Genomic DNA, 21,782 nt, shown 5'->3' on the forward strand with positions numbered 1-21,782 from the left:
GAATTCAAGTCCCAGCACCCACATAAAACAAAACTCCCCTTCTATTGGTCTTTTTTTCTTCTTCTTTTACTCAAGATATCAATACCACTGACGTCATGGTAGGCACCTAGCTAAGAAATTGACATTCTCTTCTCATTCCACAGCAGCACTAAGGGAGGTGCCGTGTGGAGGTCCACTGTTAAGTTCTAGTGTTTCCAAGCTGTAAGCCTGAACTGATATTTAAACTTTTTTTTTGCAGAGCTGAGGATGGAACATAAGGCCTTGCTCTTCCACTGAGCTAAAAATCCTTAACCAGCCCCCCCTTTTTTGGAGATAGCATTTTGTTGTTGTCAGCTGTGGGGCTTGAACTCTGGGCCTGGGCGCTGTCCCGAAGCTCTTTAGCTCAAGGCAAATGCTCTACCACCTGAGCCACAGCACCACTTCCAGATTTCTGGTGATTTATTGGAGATAAGAAGTTTCACAGACTTTCCTGCCCGGCCTGGCTTTGAACCACGATCCTCAGATCTTAGCCTCCTGAGTAGCTAGGATTACAGGCATGAGCCATTGATGCCTGGCTTGGAGATAGCACTTCATTTTGTGTCTCAGGCTAGCTTGGAACTCACGATCCTCCTGCCTCAGCTTCCTAAATGCTGGGATTACAGCATGCACCATCATGCCTAGACTGCAAACATTTTTATTTCACTTTTTTCTTTTTGGCCAGTCCTAAGGCTTGAATTCCATCTGGGCTTGGGCACTGTCCCTGAGCTTCTTTTGCTCAAGGTTAGCACTCTACCACTTGAGCCTCAGCACCACTCTGGCTTTTTCTGTTTATATGGTACTGAGGAATCAAACCCAGGGCTTCATGCATGTTAGGTAAACACTCTACCACTAAGCCACATTCCCATCCCAGTTCACTCTTTAAAAAGCCAAACTGCACTAGTTCATTACATCTGGAACGTTTCCTGAATTCACATTAATTCATCACAGCTAAGTAGAGAATTCCCAGAGGCCAGCGGAAGCCAGATGGCACCCCGGCACACAGGTCTTGGCGGCTCTGGGCAGTCTTGCTGATGAGAAGGCAGGAGAGCTGACCTTTTAGCCAGGACACAGTCACCTCTGGCCTCCCCATTGCTCAGATTGAGCCAAAGCACAGATCTGTGACCGTACATATTCATTAATGCCTTCATAAGGTCCAGTGAGGAAATGTTCATGAAACCCATTCTTATCTCAAGTCTGACAAACACCCACTCACTAGGGAATTCTGCCTCCCTAGATGCATTGTAAGTTCATCCTTCTGCCCTGAGCACATCCTAACAGCAAGACAGGCAAGAAAAGCGGTCACTCATGTGGCCTGTGTGACACAACTGACACAAGCAATTGTACGCATTCCCTCCCTGTGGTTCATCTGGGGTTGGGTGAGAGAAAAGTAGTACCAAACCCTAACACACAGTTGACAGGCAACAAAGCTAGGCAGATGTTCTAACTTGTGACATCTGGAAGAGGGAATGCTTTATAGTCTCTAGGAAAAGTATGTTGCATGAGGAAATGAACAAATAAGCCAAAATGTCTATAACAACTATTTGATCTGGCTTGCAAAGATCAGCACACAGTAGCATGTGTGTGTGCCTGCACTGGGGCCCGAACGCAAGGCCTTGCGTTCTCACTTGGCTTCTTCGCTCAAGGATGGCATTCAACCAGTTGAGCAACACCTCCACTTCCGTTTTTCTGCCGGTTAAATGAGATAAAGAGTCTCTCAGTCTTCCTGGGCTGGCTTTGAAGCTTGATTCTCCCATCTCTGCTTCCAAAGTAGCAAGGGTTACAGGTGTGAGCCACCAGCACCTGGCTTATAGCAGTTTCTTAAAAGAGTTGAGTCAAGTTTGTTCAACAATTTCCTGTTCCATTCAGGAACACAAGCTGTGCTGCAATTAATCAGCTACTTCTATTGGAGAGAAGCAAGACTTTAATGAAGAATGCTACAAGTATTGACAATAATTAGCTCCCATTTTTAAAAAAGATTACAGAAAACACTTTACTGAAATTTTTTGCTAAAAAGACAGTCTTTTGGGATGTCTGACAGCAAGCACGACACAGTACAAAAGGAGAAGGGAATGTTGAATCCCAGTACGAGACACTAACAGCACAATTAGGGAGGGGGCAGAAGCAACCATTTCACAAAGAATGGAATTAGGCATTTATATTCAGCCAGGACTTTTTTTTTAAGCTTTTAAAGTCCAGCATAAGGAAAGAAACTGAGAAAGGAGGGGGCAGGTAGGGGAACTAAGCTTATCTACAATCACCATTTTACCAAAAAAAACCACACTGGTTCAACCAAAACAAGTGGAGGACAAACCCGCCGATGTCGCTCAGCACATATTTAGAGCAAATGCCAAGGCAATCAGGCCTAGGGTTCACGTCACGAGTAGCGAAACAGTTTTTAAAAGGAATCTGATTCCATGAGGACTGGTCTGTCATTAACCTGGGCTCATCACAGACAGAGTTCCTTCGCGTCTGCATTACAAGGCCAAAACTCCATATGGAACAAGTTCATTTCAGATAATGCTCACATTGCTGGTTTTCACAGATCATGGCATCCTATGTGGCTCCTCTTGGACTTCATCTTTTCCTAGGAGAAGGCTCTGCAGATTAGTGGGGATTTCAAATGTAAGCAAACCACTAAAGGGAAACACTAGTGATACTCTGGCACAGTACAAGCGGTGTGCCTGTTCTCTGCCAAAGACATGGGGTACGTTTGCCTCTGCCTCTACCTCTGCTCCATGATCTCCAACAGTGATGAGTTGGACGGAGGCCTAATCATATTGGAAGGGGGTTGTCCCCAAATTCTCATTCCAGCTCAGCTTCTAAAACATACAGCAGACTACCAGGGACTATTGTTAGAACCACGCTCCTGCAAATCCTGTGGAAATCATATGCCTGTTTCAGTTCATGCCAAGTTTTTTCATGGTCCGCCAGCGATCCTTAATCATTACAGCTGTTCGGTTAACAAAGGGGTAATTTTTAGAAATGGCAGCCCAGTTTCCTTCTCCGTACTTCTCTACTCCAGCCTTGATCCACTCGCTTTCTTCTACTGTCCACTTCTGCAAAAGAAAACCAAGACATCAAAACCCATCACTAGTCACATCTTCTCCAATACAGTGATGAGGACAACTCAAAAACCTTAGAAGAATCAGAACCCAAAAAAGCAGGCTGTAGGTTTCTGAGTTCAATGTCCTGCCATGTCCTTCTCAACTAACAGTCACTTCTGTGTTCCAATCTCCAAATGCGCAAGTGTTGTTCATGCTCCAGAAAGTGTCAGGTGCTGTCCCCGCCTAGACTTTTCTTCTACAGAACTATTACTTGAGCTTAATTTGAATTCTCTCAAAAGGGATTTTTATTAGATGATGGACAGTCTTTGCCTATGAGAAGAGGGACTTCCTTTACCTCTGTTCTTCCTACAAAACTTGCAGCACAAAAGAGGTCTAGGTTACCTGCTTCCTTGTTATACTGGTTGTACTGTCTTCATCAGGCGCTGCTGGAAAACATTAAGAGTAAATTCATTTTAGAGCTCACCTTCCTCCACCAAAAACCACAAGAAAACAGAGATGGTTCTCAAAGGGAAGACCTGATTCAGAGTTCACAAACACAGAGGGTTGGGGACACAGCTCAGGATAGGGGACATGCCTAGCGTGAATAAGGCCTTAGGTTAATCCTCAGCATTGCAAAACCAAAACAAATTCTGCAGACATTGAGGAGAAAAAGGATATCAATAAGGAATCATTCATTCTGTCCTGTTTATACACACAGTCATTCAGCCCATAGAATTTGTACAAAGCAAGTGCCTTACTAACAGGCTTTCAGTAAATGTTGGTTAAAGATGGATTTCAACCCTTTTAGTGAAGCTTTTATTCTATGATATTACCAAGGGATTCATTGTATTTAAAACCTTGATATAGAGCTGGGGTGTAGCTCAGTAGTAGGGAACTTGCCTAATGTGTGGGGCTGGGTTCAATCCCAGCATTAGAAGAAAGAGTCGGTCATTAATGCCTCATGCCTGTAATAATCCTAGCTACTAAGGAAGCTGAGATTTGAAGATCACAGTCAAAGCTAGTCTGGGAGGAAAGTCTGAGAGACTCATCTCCAATTAACCACCAGAAAACCTGAAGTGGCATAGCTCAAAGTGGTAAAGTGTTATAGCCTTGAGCAAAAAAGCTCAAAAACAACTCCCAGGCCCTGAGTTCAAGTACTACATACAACTAACCCCCCCCCCCCCAAAGACAACTCTGTGTGTATATCATATAAACATGTATGTGTATAGCTACAGGATGTACAAGTATAAAACATGACATTTCAAGCAACTATAGCCAGTTAAAAAAACTGAGGAGGTAAAGATGTATAAAAGCGTAGCCTGTGGGACGTCTGCCCCAGCAATCACTGCCCTGGTAATGTTTCCCAAATAACAAAGGAAGATGGCTCTAAAAGATGAATGCTTAGACTGCTTTTATGAAATATTTCCTAACAGTAGAAGCAGATTACTGATGCTGTGTTAAGAAATGGGCATTTTCTACAACCTTTTAATCTTTAAAAATTAAAAAAAAAATTTTTTTGGGTCCGGTCCTGGGGTCTGAACTTTGGGCCTGGGCACTGTCCCTCAGCTCTTCAGCTCAAGGCTAGCACTCTACCACTTGAGCCACAGCGCCACTTCCGACTTTTTTCTTTTTTGCTTATGTGGTTCTGAGGAATCGAACCCAGGGCCTCATGCATGCAAGGCAAGAGGTCTACCACTGAGCCACCTTCCCAGACCTAAAAAAAATTTTTTTTTACTATCTGTTGTCTTTTTATTGTTATTCTGTTACTTCTCCCATTTTCCATGTGATCTTGCTCTTTGCAATGAAGGAATGTTTTTAAGGGCAAAACTGTGGGATTGGTAAAGGATTATTGTTGCTATAGAATCCCACAGGAAGTTTATTTAGCAGTTGATATTATTATTAGAAGGTAAAATAGGTGCTGGGAGAGATTCTGATGCAAATGCTACGAGTTTAGTATTAACTAGGGATAAGTAGTATAAGTATATTTAGAGATTGCTGACACTTTTTCACTTGGGCTGGGGGCATAACAATGATTATGCTTGCCTAGCATGCCCAAGACATGGGGTTTGAACTCAGAGCGTGGATGCTATCCCTGACTTTTTATGCTCAAGGCTAATACTCTACAACTTGAACTACAGCTCCACTTCCAGCCTTATAAGGTGGCTAAATGGAGGTAAGTCTCATGGACTTTCTTGCTCTGAACTGCGATTGTTAAGAGTTCATCCACCTGACTAGTTAGCCACCGGCATCTAACTTCCTAGGATTTATTAAGATAAACGAACCTCAGGTTTGGGAAGGTGGCTCAGTGGTAGAGCGCTTGCCTTGCATGCATGAGGCCCTGGGTTTGATTCCTTAGCACCATATAAGCAGAAAAAGCTGGAAGTGGTACTATGGCTCAAGTGGTAGAGCACTAGCCTTGAGCTGAAGAGCTCAGGGACAGCGTCTAGCCCCAGGACCGATAAAACAAAACAAGATAAACGAACCTTGAGGAATTTAAACATGGAGTGGCACTTTCATATTTGTTGCTTAAAAGGTAAAGCACCGATGGTTCATTCCTAGTAATCCTAGCTACTTAGGAGGCTGAGATCTGAGGATTTTGGTTTAAAGCCAGCCTCGGCAGTAAAGTCTATGACACTCTTACGTCCAATTAACCACCAAAGTGCCAGAAGTGGAGCTGTGCCAGCATTGAGAGGAAAAAGCTAAAGGATAATCCGGAGTTCAAACCCTAGTACACATATGCACATACGCACACACGCAGCAGGCAGGCACACAGAGGACAGGACGGGAAGCTGACTCCACAGGAATCAAAACGAGGTTGACAGCTGTAACTCTTCTGTAATTAGTTGGCAGGAATAGGGACGGGAGAGGCCATGCAGGTATATTTCATAAGTGTGGGGAGGCCAAGGAGAATCTGCAGTTTACCTTCCACTGCAAACAGTTCGTCCTCTCCCACCCAGCTCTCCTTTTCTTCAACGCCATTAGAGCTGTTCCACTTGCCTCCGGATGCTCTGAGGTGAGATCAAGAAGGACAAGGTGGGAAACTCTCAGTACAGTCACAGCAATTTTTTCAACCTTAGCTCACTCACTCAAGGTTCAACACATACAAATCCCAAATCAGCCATCCTTCCTGGGCTGGCTAGGGAGAGCCATACAAACACTTGCAGGCAACAGGACCATGCCTCAAACCCAGCACCAAGTCCACGCCTCCCCCCTTCAATCTGCTCATTTCCTTCTTCTTGGTTAGGACCTCAAGCTTGCTACGTAGGCACTCCACTGCTGAGCCACATCCTAGCCTTGATTTTTTTTTTTTTGGGGGGGGGCAGTCTTGAAGTTTGAACTCTGGGCCTGGGCACTGTCCCTGAGCATCTTTTGCTCAAGGCTAGCACTCTTCCACTTGAGCCACAGTGCCACTTCTAGCTTTTTTGAATAATTTATTGGAGACAAAAGTTTGTTTCCTGCCTGGGCAGGCTTTAAACCTCAATCCTCAGATCTCAGCCTCCTTGGTAGCTGTAGCTAGGATTACAGCCATGAGCCACCGGTGCCTGGCTTTGTTTTTTTTTGAGACAGGGTCTCACTAAGAAGCCCAAGATAGCCCCAAACTCACAATCCTGTTTCTGCTTCCTAAATGCTGGGATTATAGGCATTCATGACATATTGGACAGTTTTGACTCTATTAACGATCTGTGCAATGTATCCTAGAATGGGCCAACGTTCCGCTGTTCTTCACTTCCCTCATTGTTCCTATAGTTCAAACTTCCTCCCCTGAGAGCCAACTTAAAATAACATCTCTCCTCCATTGCACGATGGCTTCTTTCTGCCTAGCCAATGGAACCTAAATGCTGGTATGGTCTGCTGGCCCCATTTCCTAAAGGGGCCTCCCAAACCCAAGCCACAGCCCGCTTCAACAGCAGAGCTGCGCTGCCTGGTTCCTTCAATACAAGCTCCGCAGTTTCCTGCCTTGGCCATATCCTTCTCTTTCCACCTGGAAGTCCTTCTCTGCTGTCGTTCAAAGACACATTTTCTCAAAGACATCTCCTTGCATTCCTGACTCAAGTCCTCTGTCCCACTACACACTGATTTTGCTCTGTAAGCAGTCACTACACAGTGTGCCACTAAACTTAAAGGCAGGAAATGCACCACTTGTCTACTATAAAGACCTAGCATGTAACACATACTCCAACATGAGCTGGAGATATGCTTCCTAAACTACACTGGGATTAAAGCTATACAACAAAAAGGGTTGGGCACTGGTGGCTGACGCCTGTAATCCCAGCTTCTCAGGAGGCTAAGATCTCAGAATTAAAATGTTGAGACTCTTATGTCCAATCAGCCAGCAAAAAGCTAGAAACAGGTGTGGCTCAAGTGGTAGAGCATCAGCCCAACAAGCAAAGCCCAACAAGGCTGAGAGGCCCTGAGCTGAAACCTCCCCACCCCCACAGCTGCACAAAAGAATTATACCCAACAGAATATTGAAACAAAAATCCTTCCCTTAAAATGCAGATTCTTCCTCCAAAAAAATCCCTCCCCCAGTTGACAAATACTCCAAATCCAAAACTAAATGGAAGTACAAAATACATTTACATTCTGCCTTTTTAGTCAATCTTAACTAATTACCTGATTAGTAATGAACTGCCCTGGGGATAGGTCACAGAACTACAACAAACATATGTGCAGTAAGTCTTGAAAAATTAAAACATGTCAGAGGGGCTGGGAAGGTGGCTCAAGTGGTAGAGCGCTTGCCTTGCATGCTTGAGGCCCTGGGTTCAATTCCTCAGCACCACATAAGCAGGAAAAAAAAAAGCCAGAAGTGGCGCTGTGGCTCAAGTGGTAGAGTGCTAGCCTTAAGCTGAAGAGCTGAGGAACAGCACCCACGCCCAGAGTTCAGGCCCTATGACTGGACCCACCCCCCCAAAAAAATGTCAGAATGACCTGTAAACGTTGACAAAAACAGGTGTGGCTCAGCAGTAGAGTACCTAACAGGACCCACCCCCCAAAAAAATGTCAGAATGACCTGTAAACGTTGACAAAAACAGGTGTGGCTCAGCAGTAGAGTACCTAACAGGCACAAGGCCATGAGTTCAAACCCTGTACTGACAAAAAGATTTAGGAAAAAAGTTGACAAAATGACAAATGGTATTTCTTGCTGTCAGGGTAATATTTAGCATGTGAGTAATAAAAATTCACTGGCTTGAAAAAAATCCCTTGAGTTCCCTAAGTTTTCTAAGGAATTATCTATACCAGTGTCTGAGCTCTTGAATTCATGGCTTGGGTACTGTCCTTGAATTTTTGTGCTCAAGACTAGTGCTCTACTACTTGAGCCCATTTCCCCTTTTGGCATTTTTAGTGCTTAATTGGAGACGAGTCTCACAGGCTTCCCTGACACTTCCTGAGTAGCCAGGATTCAAGTATGAGCCATCGATGAGCCTCCAGAAGGTTGGGGATGACTTGCTTGAGACAAAGTGAAGAACACTTGCATGCGGTCTTCCTTCTAAGGAGTCACGTTGCTAATTACTGTTGGCAAGCAGAAGGTAGAGGGGTCACAGTTTAAGAATTCTATCTCCTTACTCAGTGCTGGCATAAAAACATTTGAACTCTGCTTTTCTTGCTGCTGCTCACTGCCCCTGTGGGGGAAGGAGCGGAGCTCAGAGTCCTCCTTCCTGGAAGATGGCTCTTCCAGAGTCCTTGTGCTTCCTGGCGGAATTACAACTTAGTGAGCACCAGCCTAGCAGAGGCCAGCAAATTAGTCTGTGGCTGATATCTGAGGCTTTAATTGAGAATGTTTCTTACATTTTAAAGTGTTAAGGAAAAAAGTTAAACCAGAATATGGGACGGAGAACTCATGTGTTAGTCCTCTGCTAGCTTTACAGATGGTTTGCATGTTGTGCTTTAAAATGCAATAAGGTAAAATGCAAGACCCAAGAATATCATTTTACTTGGTTAGCAAGTACCAAGTAAGAAGTTGCTGTGTGTCAATTGCTGTGCAGGAAAAGTCTAGGACTGTTCCTCCAGGCGATCTCCTGGGAGACCCTTCCTTCCCCTTCAGAAGGACACCTCACACAAACTTCCTGTGGAACAGGCACTCTGAAAACCTGCACCTGTCTCTAGCTCCCTGCCTTTCCTCCGTGGTAGCCCATGGGCCTTTGGAATTATATGGGGCATACTTTTTTTTTTGTCAGTCATGGGGCCTGACACTGTCAGTCTGGGCCTGGACACTGTCCCTCAGCTCTTCAGCTCAAGGCTAGCGCTCGTACCACTTGAGCCACAGCAGCACTTCTGGCTTTTTTGCTTATGTGGTGCTGAGGAATCGAACCCAGGGCCTCATGCATGCAAGGCAAGCGCTCTACCACTGAGCCACCTTCCCATCTACTCCCCCCCACCCCTTTTTTTTTAAAGCAGGTTACAGAGCATTCTCCTGCCTCTTCAAATTCAGTGGTCAGGAGCCTGGAAATGCATACTTGTGATTACAACTCAAGTAGGTGGAGGCACCCTGCCTGACTGACTTCAATGAACTCAACATCTGGCCCATCTACCCATCCAGAATGTTGCTTCCTTCTCTCCCACCCTGGATTTGCCCACCATAGTACATGGGATATTTTGCAGCACTCCAGGATGACCACATAGTTCCCATTCCCCAGAACCCTTTGCGCCTAATCTGTAATTTCCTACTCATCTTCCAAAGCTAGCTCATATGCTCCTACAGCTCTCCTCAAGCTGTCCCAGAGCACCTCTTACTTCCCTTACGGCAGAGAACACAAGACGACTTTCCTGTAAGAACTTGACAGTATTTTCAGTTTTGCAAGCCTTACTGTCTTGTTATGGCTAGTTGACTCATGATCACAGACACTGAAAGCACCCATGAGAAATCCGTAATTAATGGATGTAGCTGTGTTCTATTTACAACCAGGCACCAGTGGCTCATGCTTGTAACCCTAAGTACTCAGGAAGCTGAGATCTGAAGATCACAGTTCAAAGCTCACCTGAGTAGGAAAGCCTGTAGGACATTCATCTCCAATTAAGCACCAAAAAAGATAGAAGTACAGCTGTGGCATGGTACAGTGTCAGCCTTGAGCAAAAAAACTCAAGATATCGGGTGCTAGTGGCTCATGCCTGTCATCCTAGCTACTCAGGAAGCTGAGATCTGAGGATGGCAGTTCAAAGCCTGCCTAGGCAGGAAAGGAATGTCTGAGACCCTTATCTCCAATTCACCAATAGAAAACCAGAAGTAGAGCTGTAGCACAAAGTGGTAGTGCACTAGCCTTGAGCAGAAAGCTCAAGGACAGAGCCCAAGCCAAGTTCAAGCCCCACTACTAAAAGTAAAAAAAGCCCAGGGACAAAGCCTGGATCCTAAGTTCAAATCCCAGGACCAACACACACACACACACACACACACACACACACACACACACACACACACACACACGCACACGCACACGCACACGCACACGCACACGCGCACACACGCACACGCACACACTCCACACAAAAAACAAAACAAAAAATAACTTTGGGGCTGGGGATGTGGCTTAGTGGTAGAGTGCTTGCCTAGCACGCATGAAGCCTCAGCACCGCATAAAGAGAAAAAAAACCAGAAGTGGCACTGTGGCTCAAGTGGTAGAGTGCTAGACTTGAGCAAAAAAGTAGCTCAGGGCCCTGAGCTCAAGCCCCAGGACTGGGCAAAAACAAAAAACAAAACAAAACAACAACAACAAAAAACCAACGTTTGCAAAGGCCTCAGTGAATCTGGCTCAAAGGCCAGTTTGCCAACCCCTACTTTAAAGAGCCTCTAGTACACGTCATGCTTTTGTCATGCCATATGTGACAAGTGGGTACATCCACCAACCCCACAAATACTCCCATTAACAAAACCACTAAACCCTGCATTTTCCCCAGCCTTGCCTGCTTGTGGGGGCAAAGCTCCATGCACAGTACTTCCATGACGATAAACCATTCATGTGTCAAATGAGGACAATGCAGCGCTGCATCAGCTATGCCGACTAAAAATCCAATAACTAATTTCCAAGTGCAAGTGGTGATGCACACACTGCACAACCTGTGCCTCAAACCTTAGGGGACCCAGCACAGGCCACAGCAGGAATCCCTTAACCACTACAACAGGGAGCAATGGTGAAGATGACAAAGCAGCAGATCAGCAAGGCGGATCACTTACAGCAGGGTGACAGTGAAGAGTTCATGGAGGAGGTGGTTTTAAGAGGCAAGATGGAGGTCATGGCACCCAGGCCCCGAGCTTCTGTACCAAGACCGATCTGAGCCAGGGTGTTGATGGCCCACACCTATAATCCTAGCTACGTAGGAAGATGAGATCCGAGGATCCTGGTTTGAAGCCAGCTTAGGCACAAAAGTCCATGAGACTCTCATGTCCAGTGAACCATCAAAAAGCTGGAAGTGGAGATGTGGCTCAAGTGGTAGATTACCAGCCGTGAGCAGAAAAAGCCAAATGAAAGCACAAGGCCCTGAGTTCAAGCCCTACTACTAGCAAACAGAAAAAAAAAAAAAAAAAGAAAAAGAAAAAGACCAACCTGGCTTATACAGCCTAAAGCCCATCTCTGCCACTTTCAGCTGCCTTCGGGAAAGCTAGTAACTTTTCTATACCTTCCTGGCCTGCACAGTGGGGCTAGCATACCACCTCACTGTGTGAGGACTGAGACTCAGGTAACACACAAAGGTGCTTGGTTTCAGGAAGCACTTAACAGCTTCTCTTCCCTTGGAAGATGAACAGGACTGTGACAAGCAATGATGGAAGGATGACAGTCCATTGTGGGGAATGAGAAGCAGCAGAAGCACAGCAGGAGAAAACAGGCAGCGTGTCCCAGGGAGCAAGCACACCACTTTGCCTGGAGGGTGGACCCACAGAGGGCACAATGGGCAGCAAGATTAAAAGCTAGGCTGAGAGTCAAGATGAGAATAAAATGAAAGTACTCTAACCACTGCCCCACAGTACCTAGCAGAATGTGTAAGGTTAGCAGGTATTTACTCAATTTCTCAGAGTTTCAAACGCTCATAGAAAGTGCAAAACTGCAAGTATTCAGTCTTTTAGCACAGATCAAGGTGGAACGTAGCCCGATTCAAACAGCTTTCTTGGAACAGAAACTTGCTAAAAATGAAAGCGGCGATGGGGAGGCTGGGAACCTTTCCATCCTCACTTACGCCCTAGGGCGATGTTGGGCAGCCTATGTGCAGGGCTTTGCAACTAGCAGGGAGGCTACATTGTCACTCCCTGCTCCCAAGTCACATTTTAGCGCGTTGAGTAAGCCTTGGTGGTGAGTAACTTAGTTCAAAGTTACTTCATTCACGGAAGTAATCCCAGGCCCAACCAGGATCGCCAACCAGCCCCCAAACAACTACAAAGGTCTTCGTACTTGGGATTCTTCTCCCCAGGTCGCGTGTGACTGAGAGCTGTGAGCTTGGATGGTGACGCTGGAATGGACTCCTGGGAGGAGTTGAGGCCTGTGCTGGGCTCAGTACACTGGCTGTCCTCTTCCAAAATCAATCTGCTTATTGTCATGCGCTTGTTTTTGGGCTGCAGTTCCGAGCTGCCCTCCCTGTCAGGAGCTGAGCTTTCATTTTCATCTTTTCTGGGTCTCTTGTTTTTGAGAGCTACTGATGATGGGGATGCTTGATTAGGAAGTACCAGATCCTTCTGGTCCAGTTTTGAGAAAGCTGCCTCTGAATCCTGTGCACTGGACAGAGCCTTGAAAGCTGCCTTCAGAGTCCGAATCCCAATGGTGGTTGGAGTACTCTGCAGCTGCCTACATATAAAGCAAACACACAAGGGTCAGTTCACCACTGCCAAAGCTCATCCAAATAGGCACTACTACTACTACTTCTCAATGGAAGGTTTCAAATTAGACAGACAACTCGGCATTAAAACACCAAGACACGAGCCAGTAGAGTGCTCATGTCTATAATCCCAGCTACTTGGAAGGCAGAAACAGGAAAGAAGTGGTTTGAGGCTAGCCAGGGCAAAAAGTCAGGGAGATTTCATCTCAACCAACAAGCCAGGTGTGGTGGAATATACCTGTAACGACAACGAAATAGGACATGTAGGTAGGAGGATTAAGGTCTGGCTCTCTCAGGTTGGTTTGTTTTGTCATCTGGCCTATGATGTCACCTAGTGTTAATGTTGGTATGAAAAAACTCCCTTACCGTTACAATAAAAACAACGACAAAAAATCTTATCCATGTATTGAATGCTGACTCCCACCTAAGATTGACTTGTAATGATTTTAGGCAGCAAACAACAAATTTCTTCATCTGAAAAATAACTAAAGCATAAAAGGCTAGAGTTGTGGTCAGATAAAGCATCTGCCTAGCAAGCACAAAGACTGAGTTCAGAACCCAATAGCCCCCTAACCCACTCCACACACCAAGTTGGGCACAATAGCTCACACCTGTAATCCTAGCTACTCAGGAGGCTGAGATCTGAGGATCGCAGCTCAAAGCTAGCCAGGGCAGAGAAGTCTGTGAGACTTTTATCTCTAATAAACTACTCTGAAAAAGCCAGAAAGGGGGGTCGAGGGAGAGAAGGGAGATGGGAGGGCAGGGATGGTAAGGGGAAACAAAGGAGGAGGCAACAATGCTTGATAAGAAATGTACTCATTACCTTGCTCATGTAACTGTAATCCCTCTGTACGGTATTTTCACAGTAAAAAACTTATTAAAAAAAAAAAAAGGACAGGGGCTGGGAAGGTGGCTCAGTGGTAGAGCGCTTGCCTTGCATGCCTGAGGCCCTGGGTTTGATTCCTCAGCACCACATAAGCAAAAAGAAAAAAGCTGGAAGTGGTGCTGTGGCTCAAGTGGTAGAGTGCTAGCCTTGAGCTGAAGAGCTGAGCGCCCAGGCCCAGAGTTCAGGCCCCACGAATGGACCCCCCCCCCCCGCCAAAAAAAAAAAAAAAAGGACAGAGATAGAGAGAGAGACTAGGAGTCACAGGCAGAGACACATCCACATTCTCCCTATCACCTAGCATGTGATGACAGGTGCCCCTGCTAGGAAAGGGCCATCACAATCACAGGCCCTCAAACCTAACAACCACAAGCTAAAAACAAACCCCTTTTCTTTATGAAATTGTTAAGAGTAATGCAAAAAAGACTAACACATAGGTCCTCAAATGCATCTCAACTTGAGACCACTGGCTTTAGCTACCACACTTGGGATTCCTACTCAAACATCTGAATACTACTGCAGGTGTGAGTGAAGCAGAGAGAAAGGGGAAACATCACCTCTGAGGAAGAGCGTGCCAGGATCTTCTGTGGGGAATCCCTGACAGGTCATCTTTGCCACTGTCTATTACCCAGTGTCGTAGCCCACTAAGCCCGTTCTGTCACCTTGAGCAAAGTCACCAAAGGCATCTCCCTTACCTTGGAGACTCTCTGGGGGGCTTTTCCACAGGCTCTGGTGCTGGCTGTTTATCTACTTTCACTGTACTTGAGGCAGCGGACTCAGATCTTAAAGCCTTTTTGGCCATCTGAAACAGGAAAGATATCAGGAAGAGGAAACAGAATTTCACTTATTTTCTGCTTCTTTCACTATAAACATACTCTAACCACTCAAAAACCAGAAGTGGTGCTGTGGCTCAAGTGGTAGGGTAAAGAACTAGCAAGGCCCTGAGGTCAAGCCCTACAAACAAACAAACAAACAAAAAGGCCAGAAGTGGCACTGTGGGGTTCAAGTGGCAGAGCCATAGCCTTGAGCCAAAACAGCTCAGGGATAGTGCCCAGGCCCTGAGTTCAAGTCCCAGGCTGGCACAAAAAACAAACAAACAAAACACAGGTCTTGGAATGTGGCTTAATGGTAGAGTGCTTGCCTAAAATGTATGAAGTCCTGGGTTCAATTCCTCAGTACCACATACACAGAAAAAAGCCAGAAGTGGAGCTATGGCTCAAGTGGTAGACTGCTAGCTTTGAGCAAAAGAAGCTCAGAGAGCCCCAGGACTGGCGACACACACACACACACACACACACACACACACACACACACACACACACACACACACACACACACACACACACACACACACACACACACACACACACACACACACACACACACACACACACACACACACACACACACACACACACACACACACACACACACACCAGCAATACTTCCCCAAGTGGGTCAAGGTGTCTTCACTGAAAGGCAATTCACTTTAAGTGCCGTTAACCCCCTAGACATCACTAGCCCATTTAAATGTTTCAGATATCAAATAATTACAAAATTTTACTCTATGTATCTTCTGTCCTTCCAATCTCAATCACAATCTAGTTTTTGGCTCCCAAGTATACTTTTAGCATCATGTATCAAAGTCAAATTTCTTTTTTCTTTTTGCTGGTCTTGGGGCTTGAACTCTGGGCCTGAGCACTGTCTCTGAGCTCTTTTGCTCAAGGCTAGCAGTCTGCCACTTTGAGCCACAGCTCCATTTCTGGTTTTCTGTTGGTTAATTGGAGATAAAGAGTCTCACAGACTTTCCTGCCTGCCCGAGCTGGCTTTGAACCTTGATCTTCAGATTTCAGCCTCCTAAGTAGATAGGATTACAGGTGTGAGCTCCTGGTGCCTGGCTATTCCTTGGTATTTCTGAGGCATTTAAGGAAGACACAATTCAATCTTTGTCTTTTCACTTGTGATTTCCTAATTCCCAGCCTTCCTCAAAGGCACGTGATGACTATAGAAGAGAAAAGATGAAGGCGTACCGTGAGAAGGTAGGGCTCAGTGTCGTCCAGGTGGCTCTCCAGGAATCGCAACATCTTTTGTTGGAAGGTCTCATAGGAAAAGTTCTGGATAACAGGGTGGGCCAAGTTCTTTTCTCGGATAATATTCAGGAGATCGTTCCTCAGTTTCTATATAAAGGACCAACATTTGAAACGTGAGAAAGGAAAACAGCAGTAAAAATTCAGTGAGTTAGACAGCACACTATCAGAACTTTTGCAGTGCCTTCAGTAAAAATCAACAGCATATGTAACACAGAGGACTGATCAACAGATTATGGTTTAGCCACAATGAGTAATCACAAAGCTGTAAGAAAGAGGCAAAGCATGCAAGGTGCCAGTGGCTCACACCGTAGCTACTCAGGGGCTGAGATCTGAGAATCATGGTTTGAAGCCAGCCTGGGCAGGAAAGTAAAAGAGTCTCTTATCTCCAAATAACCAGCAAAAAAAAAAAAAAAAAAAAAAAATCCAGAAGTGGAGCTGTGGATCAAGTGGTAGAGCATTAGCCTTGGGCAAAAAAAAAAACTCTGGGACTGTGCCTAGGTTCTGAGTTCAAGCCCCAGGACTGACCCCTCCCCCACTAACTAAGAGAGATAAAGTGCTATGTGCTAATAGAATTTTAAGATATAATATTAAGTAAAAGCAAATTTAAGTGCTCAAATTATGTGCAGAGTATGTTGTCGCATATGTGGATGGAAAAACAGGCAAAATGGGTATAGTCTACAAACACACAAACTTGTTTGTGCATTATACACATATATTTCTGAAAGGATGAAAGGAGTAACAGTGATTGCTTCTGAGAGGAACAGGGAGGCAATGGTTAAAGCCAAGAATTTTTTTTTCTTTTTTCTTTTCGGCACTACTGAGGACTGAACTTGGAGTCTCATTTATGGTGGGCAGACACTCTAACCATTGAGCCACACCTTTTTGCCTTATTTTAGAGGCAGGGGCCTCACTTTATGCTCAGGCCCACTTGGCCTGTTATCCCTATGTTGTTGCAGTAAGAGGCACCCGGCACACCATGCCCAGCCATTGTGCTTCCCCAGTAGCTGGAATAACAAGCACACACCATCTCCTAGCCTCTCTATTCCTGGGCTGGCCTACAACCTAAGGCCCTTGGATCTCTGCTTCCTAAGTAGCTAGGAGTATAGGCTTTCATAACCATGCTAGATCACTGAACTCTTCTGTTGCCCTTTGAATGTTGTATTGTGTTACATGTATTACCTAATCCAAAAACTGCATTTAAGACCATGCCTTTTAGTCTCAGCACTTGGGAAATTGAGGCAGGAAGACAGAGTTTGAAGCCAGGCTATAGAGATGTTGCCTTAAAAAGGGGGGGGGGGGAGCTGAAGGAGTGATTGCGCTTGATAAGCAAGCCCAAGGTCTTGAATTCAAGCCTAAGCAAATAGTAATAAATCAAAAAGTTAAGCTCAAATGTTTTTTTCTCTCTCTTTTTTTTTTTTTGTCTGGTCCTGGGCTTAATCACAGGGAACAGTCCTTGAGCTTCTTTTGCTCACAGTTAGCACTCTACCACTTAAACCATAGCTCCACCAGCTTTTTGGTGACATATTGGAAATAAGAGTCTCACAGACTTTCCTGACCAGGCAGGCTTTGAACCGTGATGCTCAGATCTCAGTCTCTTGAGTAGCCAGGATTACAGGTATAAACCACCTGTGCCTAGCCAGATTTTTTTTTTTTGAGACAGTCTTGTGATATTCCTGCCTTCCAAATGCTAGGATTCTCAGATTAACAGGCTGAATCACTCAGCTAAAATGTTGCATATTTAAAGGTGAACATTTAGATAATATTTTTGACAAAGAATCCTTTCATCATCATTCCAAAGCAGAGAGATGGCCAGATGCTAGTGGCTCATGTCTGTAATGCTACTCAGGAGGCTGAGATCTGAGGATCACAGTTCAAAGCCTGCCTTAGCAGGAAAGTCCATGAAACTTTTTTTTTTTTTGTCAGTGGTGGGGCTTGAATTCTGGGCCTGGGCACAGTCCCTCAGCTCTTGAGCTCAAGGCTAGTGCTCTACTACTCGAACCAAAGTGCCTGTTTTCTGGTGGTTAATTGGAGATAAGAGTCTCAAGGACTTTCCTGCCCGGGCTGTCTTTTTGAACTGTGATCCTCAGATCTCAGCCTCCTGAGTAGCTAGGATTACAGACACAAGCCACCAGCATCCAGCCCCCATGAGATTCTTTTTTTTTTTTTTTTTGGGTCCGGTCATGGGGCCTGAACTCTGGGCCTGGCGCTGTCCCTCAGCTCCTCAGCTCAAGGCTAGCGCTCTACCACTTGAGCCACAGCGCCACTTCCACCTTTTTTTTCTGCTTATGTGGTGCTGAGGAATCGAACCCAGGGTCTCAGGCATGCAAGACGAGTGCTTTACCACTGAGCCACCTTCCCAGCCACCCCCATGAGATTCTTATCTCCAATTAAACCACAGAAAAAGTTGGAAGTGGTGTTGTGTGGCTCCAATGGTAGAATGCTAGCCTTGAGCAAGTTGTTCAGGGATAGCCCAGGCCCAGAGCTCAAACCACAGGACCGGAAAAAAAAAAAATCAGCAAAACAAAACAAAAAACAGCAAAAAAAAACAGGGCTGGAGGTATGGTACAAGAGATAGCTACAGTGTCAACTGAGCAACTGTGAGGCCTTGAATTCCAACTTCAGTATAAGGACAAAGAGAGGAATGAGATGACTTAAATCACAGGAGCAAAAATATATAAAATTACCTGCGTTGCGGGGTCCTTGGTCATATGTTTTTTCAAAATTTTTGACGCCTTTTCAAATTCTTTGTTTTTGATACAAATAATGACTGCCTACAAAAGGGGGAAAACCTTTTTTTAACTTTTATAATGACAAGTATGAGAATATCAAACATCAAAATAAAGTACTAAAATGTTACATAACCAAGAACCTTTTCATACTATATCAAATTTCTTAAAACCCAATAATTATTGCTCAAGCACTGTGAACTACTGTAAGGTATCTCAGTTGAAAGGTAGTAGCTATTTATTACTACAATGTATTTTTATTTTATTTTTTGTCGGTTGTGAGAGGCTGAACTCTGGGCCTGGGCGCTGTCCCTCAGCTCTTCAGCTCAAGGCTAGCACCCTACCACTGGAGCCACAGTGCCACTTCCGGCTTTTTTCTGCTTACGTGGTGTTGAGGGATCAAACCCAGGACCTCATGCATGTGAGGCAAGCACTCTGCCACTGAGCCAACCTCCCAGCCCACAAGGTATTTTTTTAATGGCCGACAGTAACATCTGATTCACTATATTGCAGACCATTTAACCCATATGAATAGAGCCTTCCTAACTGGAGATATGACAGATGGGAGTCATTCTAGACATCCAAAAGTTCAGGTCCATAAAGCACACTGGTTCCTTTTTTTTTTTTTTTGTTCTAAGAAGTTTAAAGCAGAGGGTGGGGAATGGAGTAGGGAGGATATACTGTGGGGGAAAATAACCAAACAAGTGATTTGCTGACCACAGAGTTTTGCACTAGTTCTATTCAGGAAAAGCCTGAGACCAATTCTGCAGGGGAGTGAAAAAACAAGCCTCTTATACCAGTAAACATCACCTGGCAACTTCAAAATGCACAAGGAATTACTGAGACTAACAAAGTTCATCTACAAGAAGCAACTACAAAGCAGGAAATTCCAGGCAGATGAACTGTTCTCATCAACCACAGAAAAAAACTGCTTTCTATAAAGACATCTCAGGAGAATATATGTGGCAATAAAATAACATTGAAAATTAAAAAAAAAATTTTTTTTGCCAGTTCTGGGGGCTTGAACTCAAGGCCTGGCACTGTCTCTGAGCTTCTTTTGCTCAAGGCTAGCACTCTACCATCTGAGTCAGAGTACCACTTGTGGCCTTGTCTGTTTATGTGGTACTGAATAGGAAGGACCCTGGGCTTCAATGCATGCAAGGCAAGCATTCTACCACTAAACCACATTTCCAGCCCCATTGAATGAAATTTTAAAATAAGTATTTTTTTTTTCTCCTTCTCGGTCATGGAGCTTGAACTCAGGGCCTGTGTACTGTCCCTGAGCTCTTTTGCTCAAGGCTAATGATCTACCACTTTGAGCCACAGCTCTACTTATGGTTTTTGAGTGGAGAGAAGAGTCTTATCAGGACTTTTCTGCACAGAGGCTGGCTTTGAACTGCAATCCTCATATCTCAGCCTCCCTAGTAGCAAGGACTACAGTGTGAGCCACCAGCACATGGCCTTGAAAAGGAAACTTTAATATTGTCAACATTAGGGCTGAGAAGGTGGCTCTGTGGTAGAGTACTTGGCTTGTATGCATGAGGCCCTGGGTTCGATTCCTCAGCACCACATAAGCAGAAAAAGCTGGAAGGGGTGCTGTGGCTCAAGTGGTAGAGGGCTAGCTAGCCTTGAGCTGAAGAGCTGAGGGACAGCTCCCAGGCCCAGAGTTCAGGCCCCACAACCGGCAAAAACAAAAAACAAAAACACCCAATATTGTGAACATTAAAAAAAAAAAAAAAACGAGACAGGAGATGGGAACACATTCAAAACATGTAGAAAGGCAACGAAATTCCCCTGTATAACTAATGTAAGCTAATTAATGAAGGGTACTGGGAGTTGTATAAATGTAATGTAGCTACCTTAAATTTTGTCTCAAAGACAAGCATAGACAGACCTTTGAATGGGGAGGGAGCTCAGTATTACAGCATTTTCTAGTATTTGCAAGGCCTTAGGTTCAATCACTAACACTGCAGGAAACAAAAAACAAAGACCAAAAAGGATAGGTGTCTGGGAGGGCTGAGGCAAGAGGATCAAGAAGAGTTCAAAAGGAGCACCTAGGTGAGCCTGGGCTACATAGTAAGAAAGAAAACAAGAAACAGACCTTTGGAAAAGACCTTGTTAAAAAATAAGCCAGGCTGGGAAGATGGCTCAGGGGTAGAGTGCTTGCCTCCCATGCATGAGGCCCTGGGTTCGATTCCTCAGCACCACATAAGGAGAAAAAGCCAGAAGTGGCGCTGTGGCTCAAGTGGTAGAATGCTAGCCTTCAGCTGAAGGGCTTAGATACAGCGCCCAGACCAAGTTCAGGAACAAAAAAAAAAAGTCGTAAGTGAAGAAGAAAATAACCAACTCTTGGGGTTGGAGTTGTGGCTCAGATGGTAAAGCATCAGCCACCGAGTTCAACTCTTGGTCTCCAACAAAAAAAAAAGAGCACCAAGTGAGGCTGAGGTCTGAAGACCCCAGGCACTGAGCTACAGCAGCTCGCTCTACATCCCCAGGAATATCTACACCATTTTGGTGGGTCTCGAGGTTGACTTTGAAGTCTGTGCTTGCTAAGCAAGCACTCTACCTTCAGTTCTTTCAGGCTGTTGGTCATGGAGCCTGAACTCTGGGCCTGGGTACTGTCCCTCAGCTCTTCAGTTCAAGGCTAATGCTCTACCACTTGAGCCACAGAACTACTTCCAGCTTTTTCTGCTTATGTGGTGCTATGGAATTGAACCCAGGGCCTCATGCATGTAAGGCACTCTACCACTGAGCCACCTTCCCAGCCCTGATGTATGGTTTTAATGGCTACTTCCTCAATAGCTGTGTAAATGAGGTTATCTTTTCATGTGCTTTTTTTTTGGCCAGTCCTGGGGCTTGAACTCAGGACCTGAGCAGTTCCCTGAGCTTCTTTTGCTCAAGGATAGCACTCTACCACAATGCCACTTCTGGCTTTTTCTGTGTATTGGATGCTAAGGAATTGAACCCAGGGCTTCATGCATGCTAGCCAAGCACTCTACCATTAAGCCACATTCCCAGCCATGTTTTTTCTTTTTGTCCTCTCTCTCAGCTGTGGGGTTTAACTAGGGCCTAGGTGCTGTCCTTGAGATTTTTTCACTCGAGGCTAGCACTCTACCACTTTGAGCCATATCTTCACCTCCAGTTCTCTGGTGGTTAAGTGGAGATAAGAGTCTCTTGAACTTTCCTGCCTGAGCTGGCTGTGAACCACAAATCTCAGCCTCTT

General features: G+C 45.1%; 1 protein-coding gene across 2 annotated transcripts in view; it reads right to left on the minus strand.

Annotated features, from left to right (window-relative positions):
- Window positions 1-1,916: 1,916 nt before the first annotated feature.
- LOC138807055 (telomeric repeat-binding factor 2-like) overlaps window positions 1,917-21,782 on the minus strand; it is a 32,626-nt gene continuing 12,760 nt past the window's right edge. The window contains exons 4-10 of one of the 2 annotated variants that reach the window (XM_069992636.1): window positions 18,518-18,604; window positions 15,774-15,920; window positions 14,439-14,545; window positions 12,440-12,829; window positions 5,985-6,070; window positions 3,465-3,505; window positions 1,917-3,074 (exon numbers count right to left, since the gene is read on the minus strand). In XM_069992636.1, the coding sequence (XP_069848737.1) occupies window positions 2,916-3,074; window positions 3,465-3,505; window positions 5,985-6,070; window positions 12,440-12,829; window positions 14,439-14,545; window positions 15,774-15,920; window positions 18,518-18,604 (1,017 nt within the window). In that variant the 3' untranslated portion in view covers window positions 1,917-2,915. Of the gene's footprint in view, window positions 3,075-3,464; window positions 3,509-5,984; window positions 6,071-12,439; window positions 12,830-14,438; window positions 14,546-15,773; window positions 15,921-18,517; window positions 18,605-21,782 lie in introns of both variants that reach the window. The other variant, XM_069992635.1, reaches the window with a different exon arrangement.

Source organism: Dipodomys merriami, unplaced genomic scaffold (assembly GCF_024711535.1).
Source record: "Dipodomys merriami isolate MVZ:Mamm:240054 unplaced genomic scaffold, mDipMer1.0.p SCAF_41, whole genome shotgun sequence".
Classification (NCBI taxonomy): Eukaryota; Metazoa; Chordata; class Mammalia; order Rodentia; family Heteromyidae; genus Dipodomys; species Dipodomys merriami.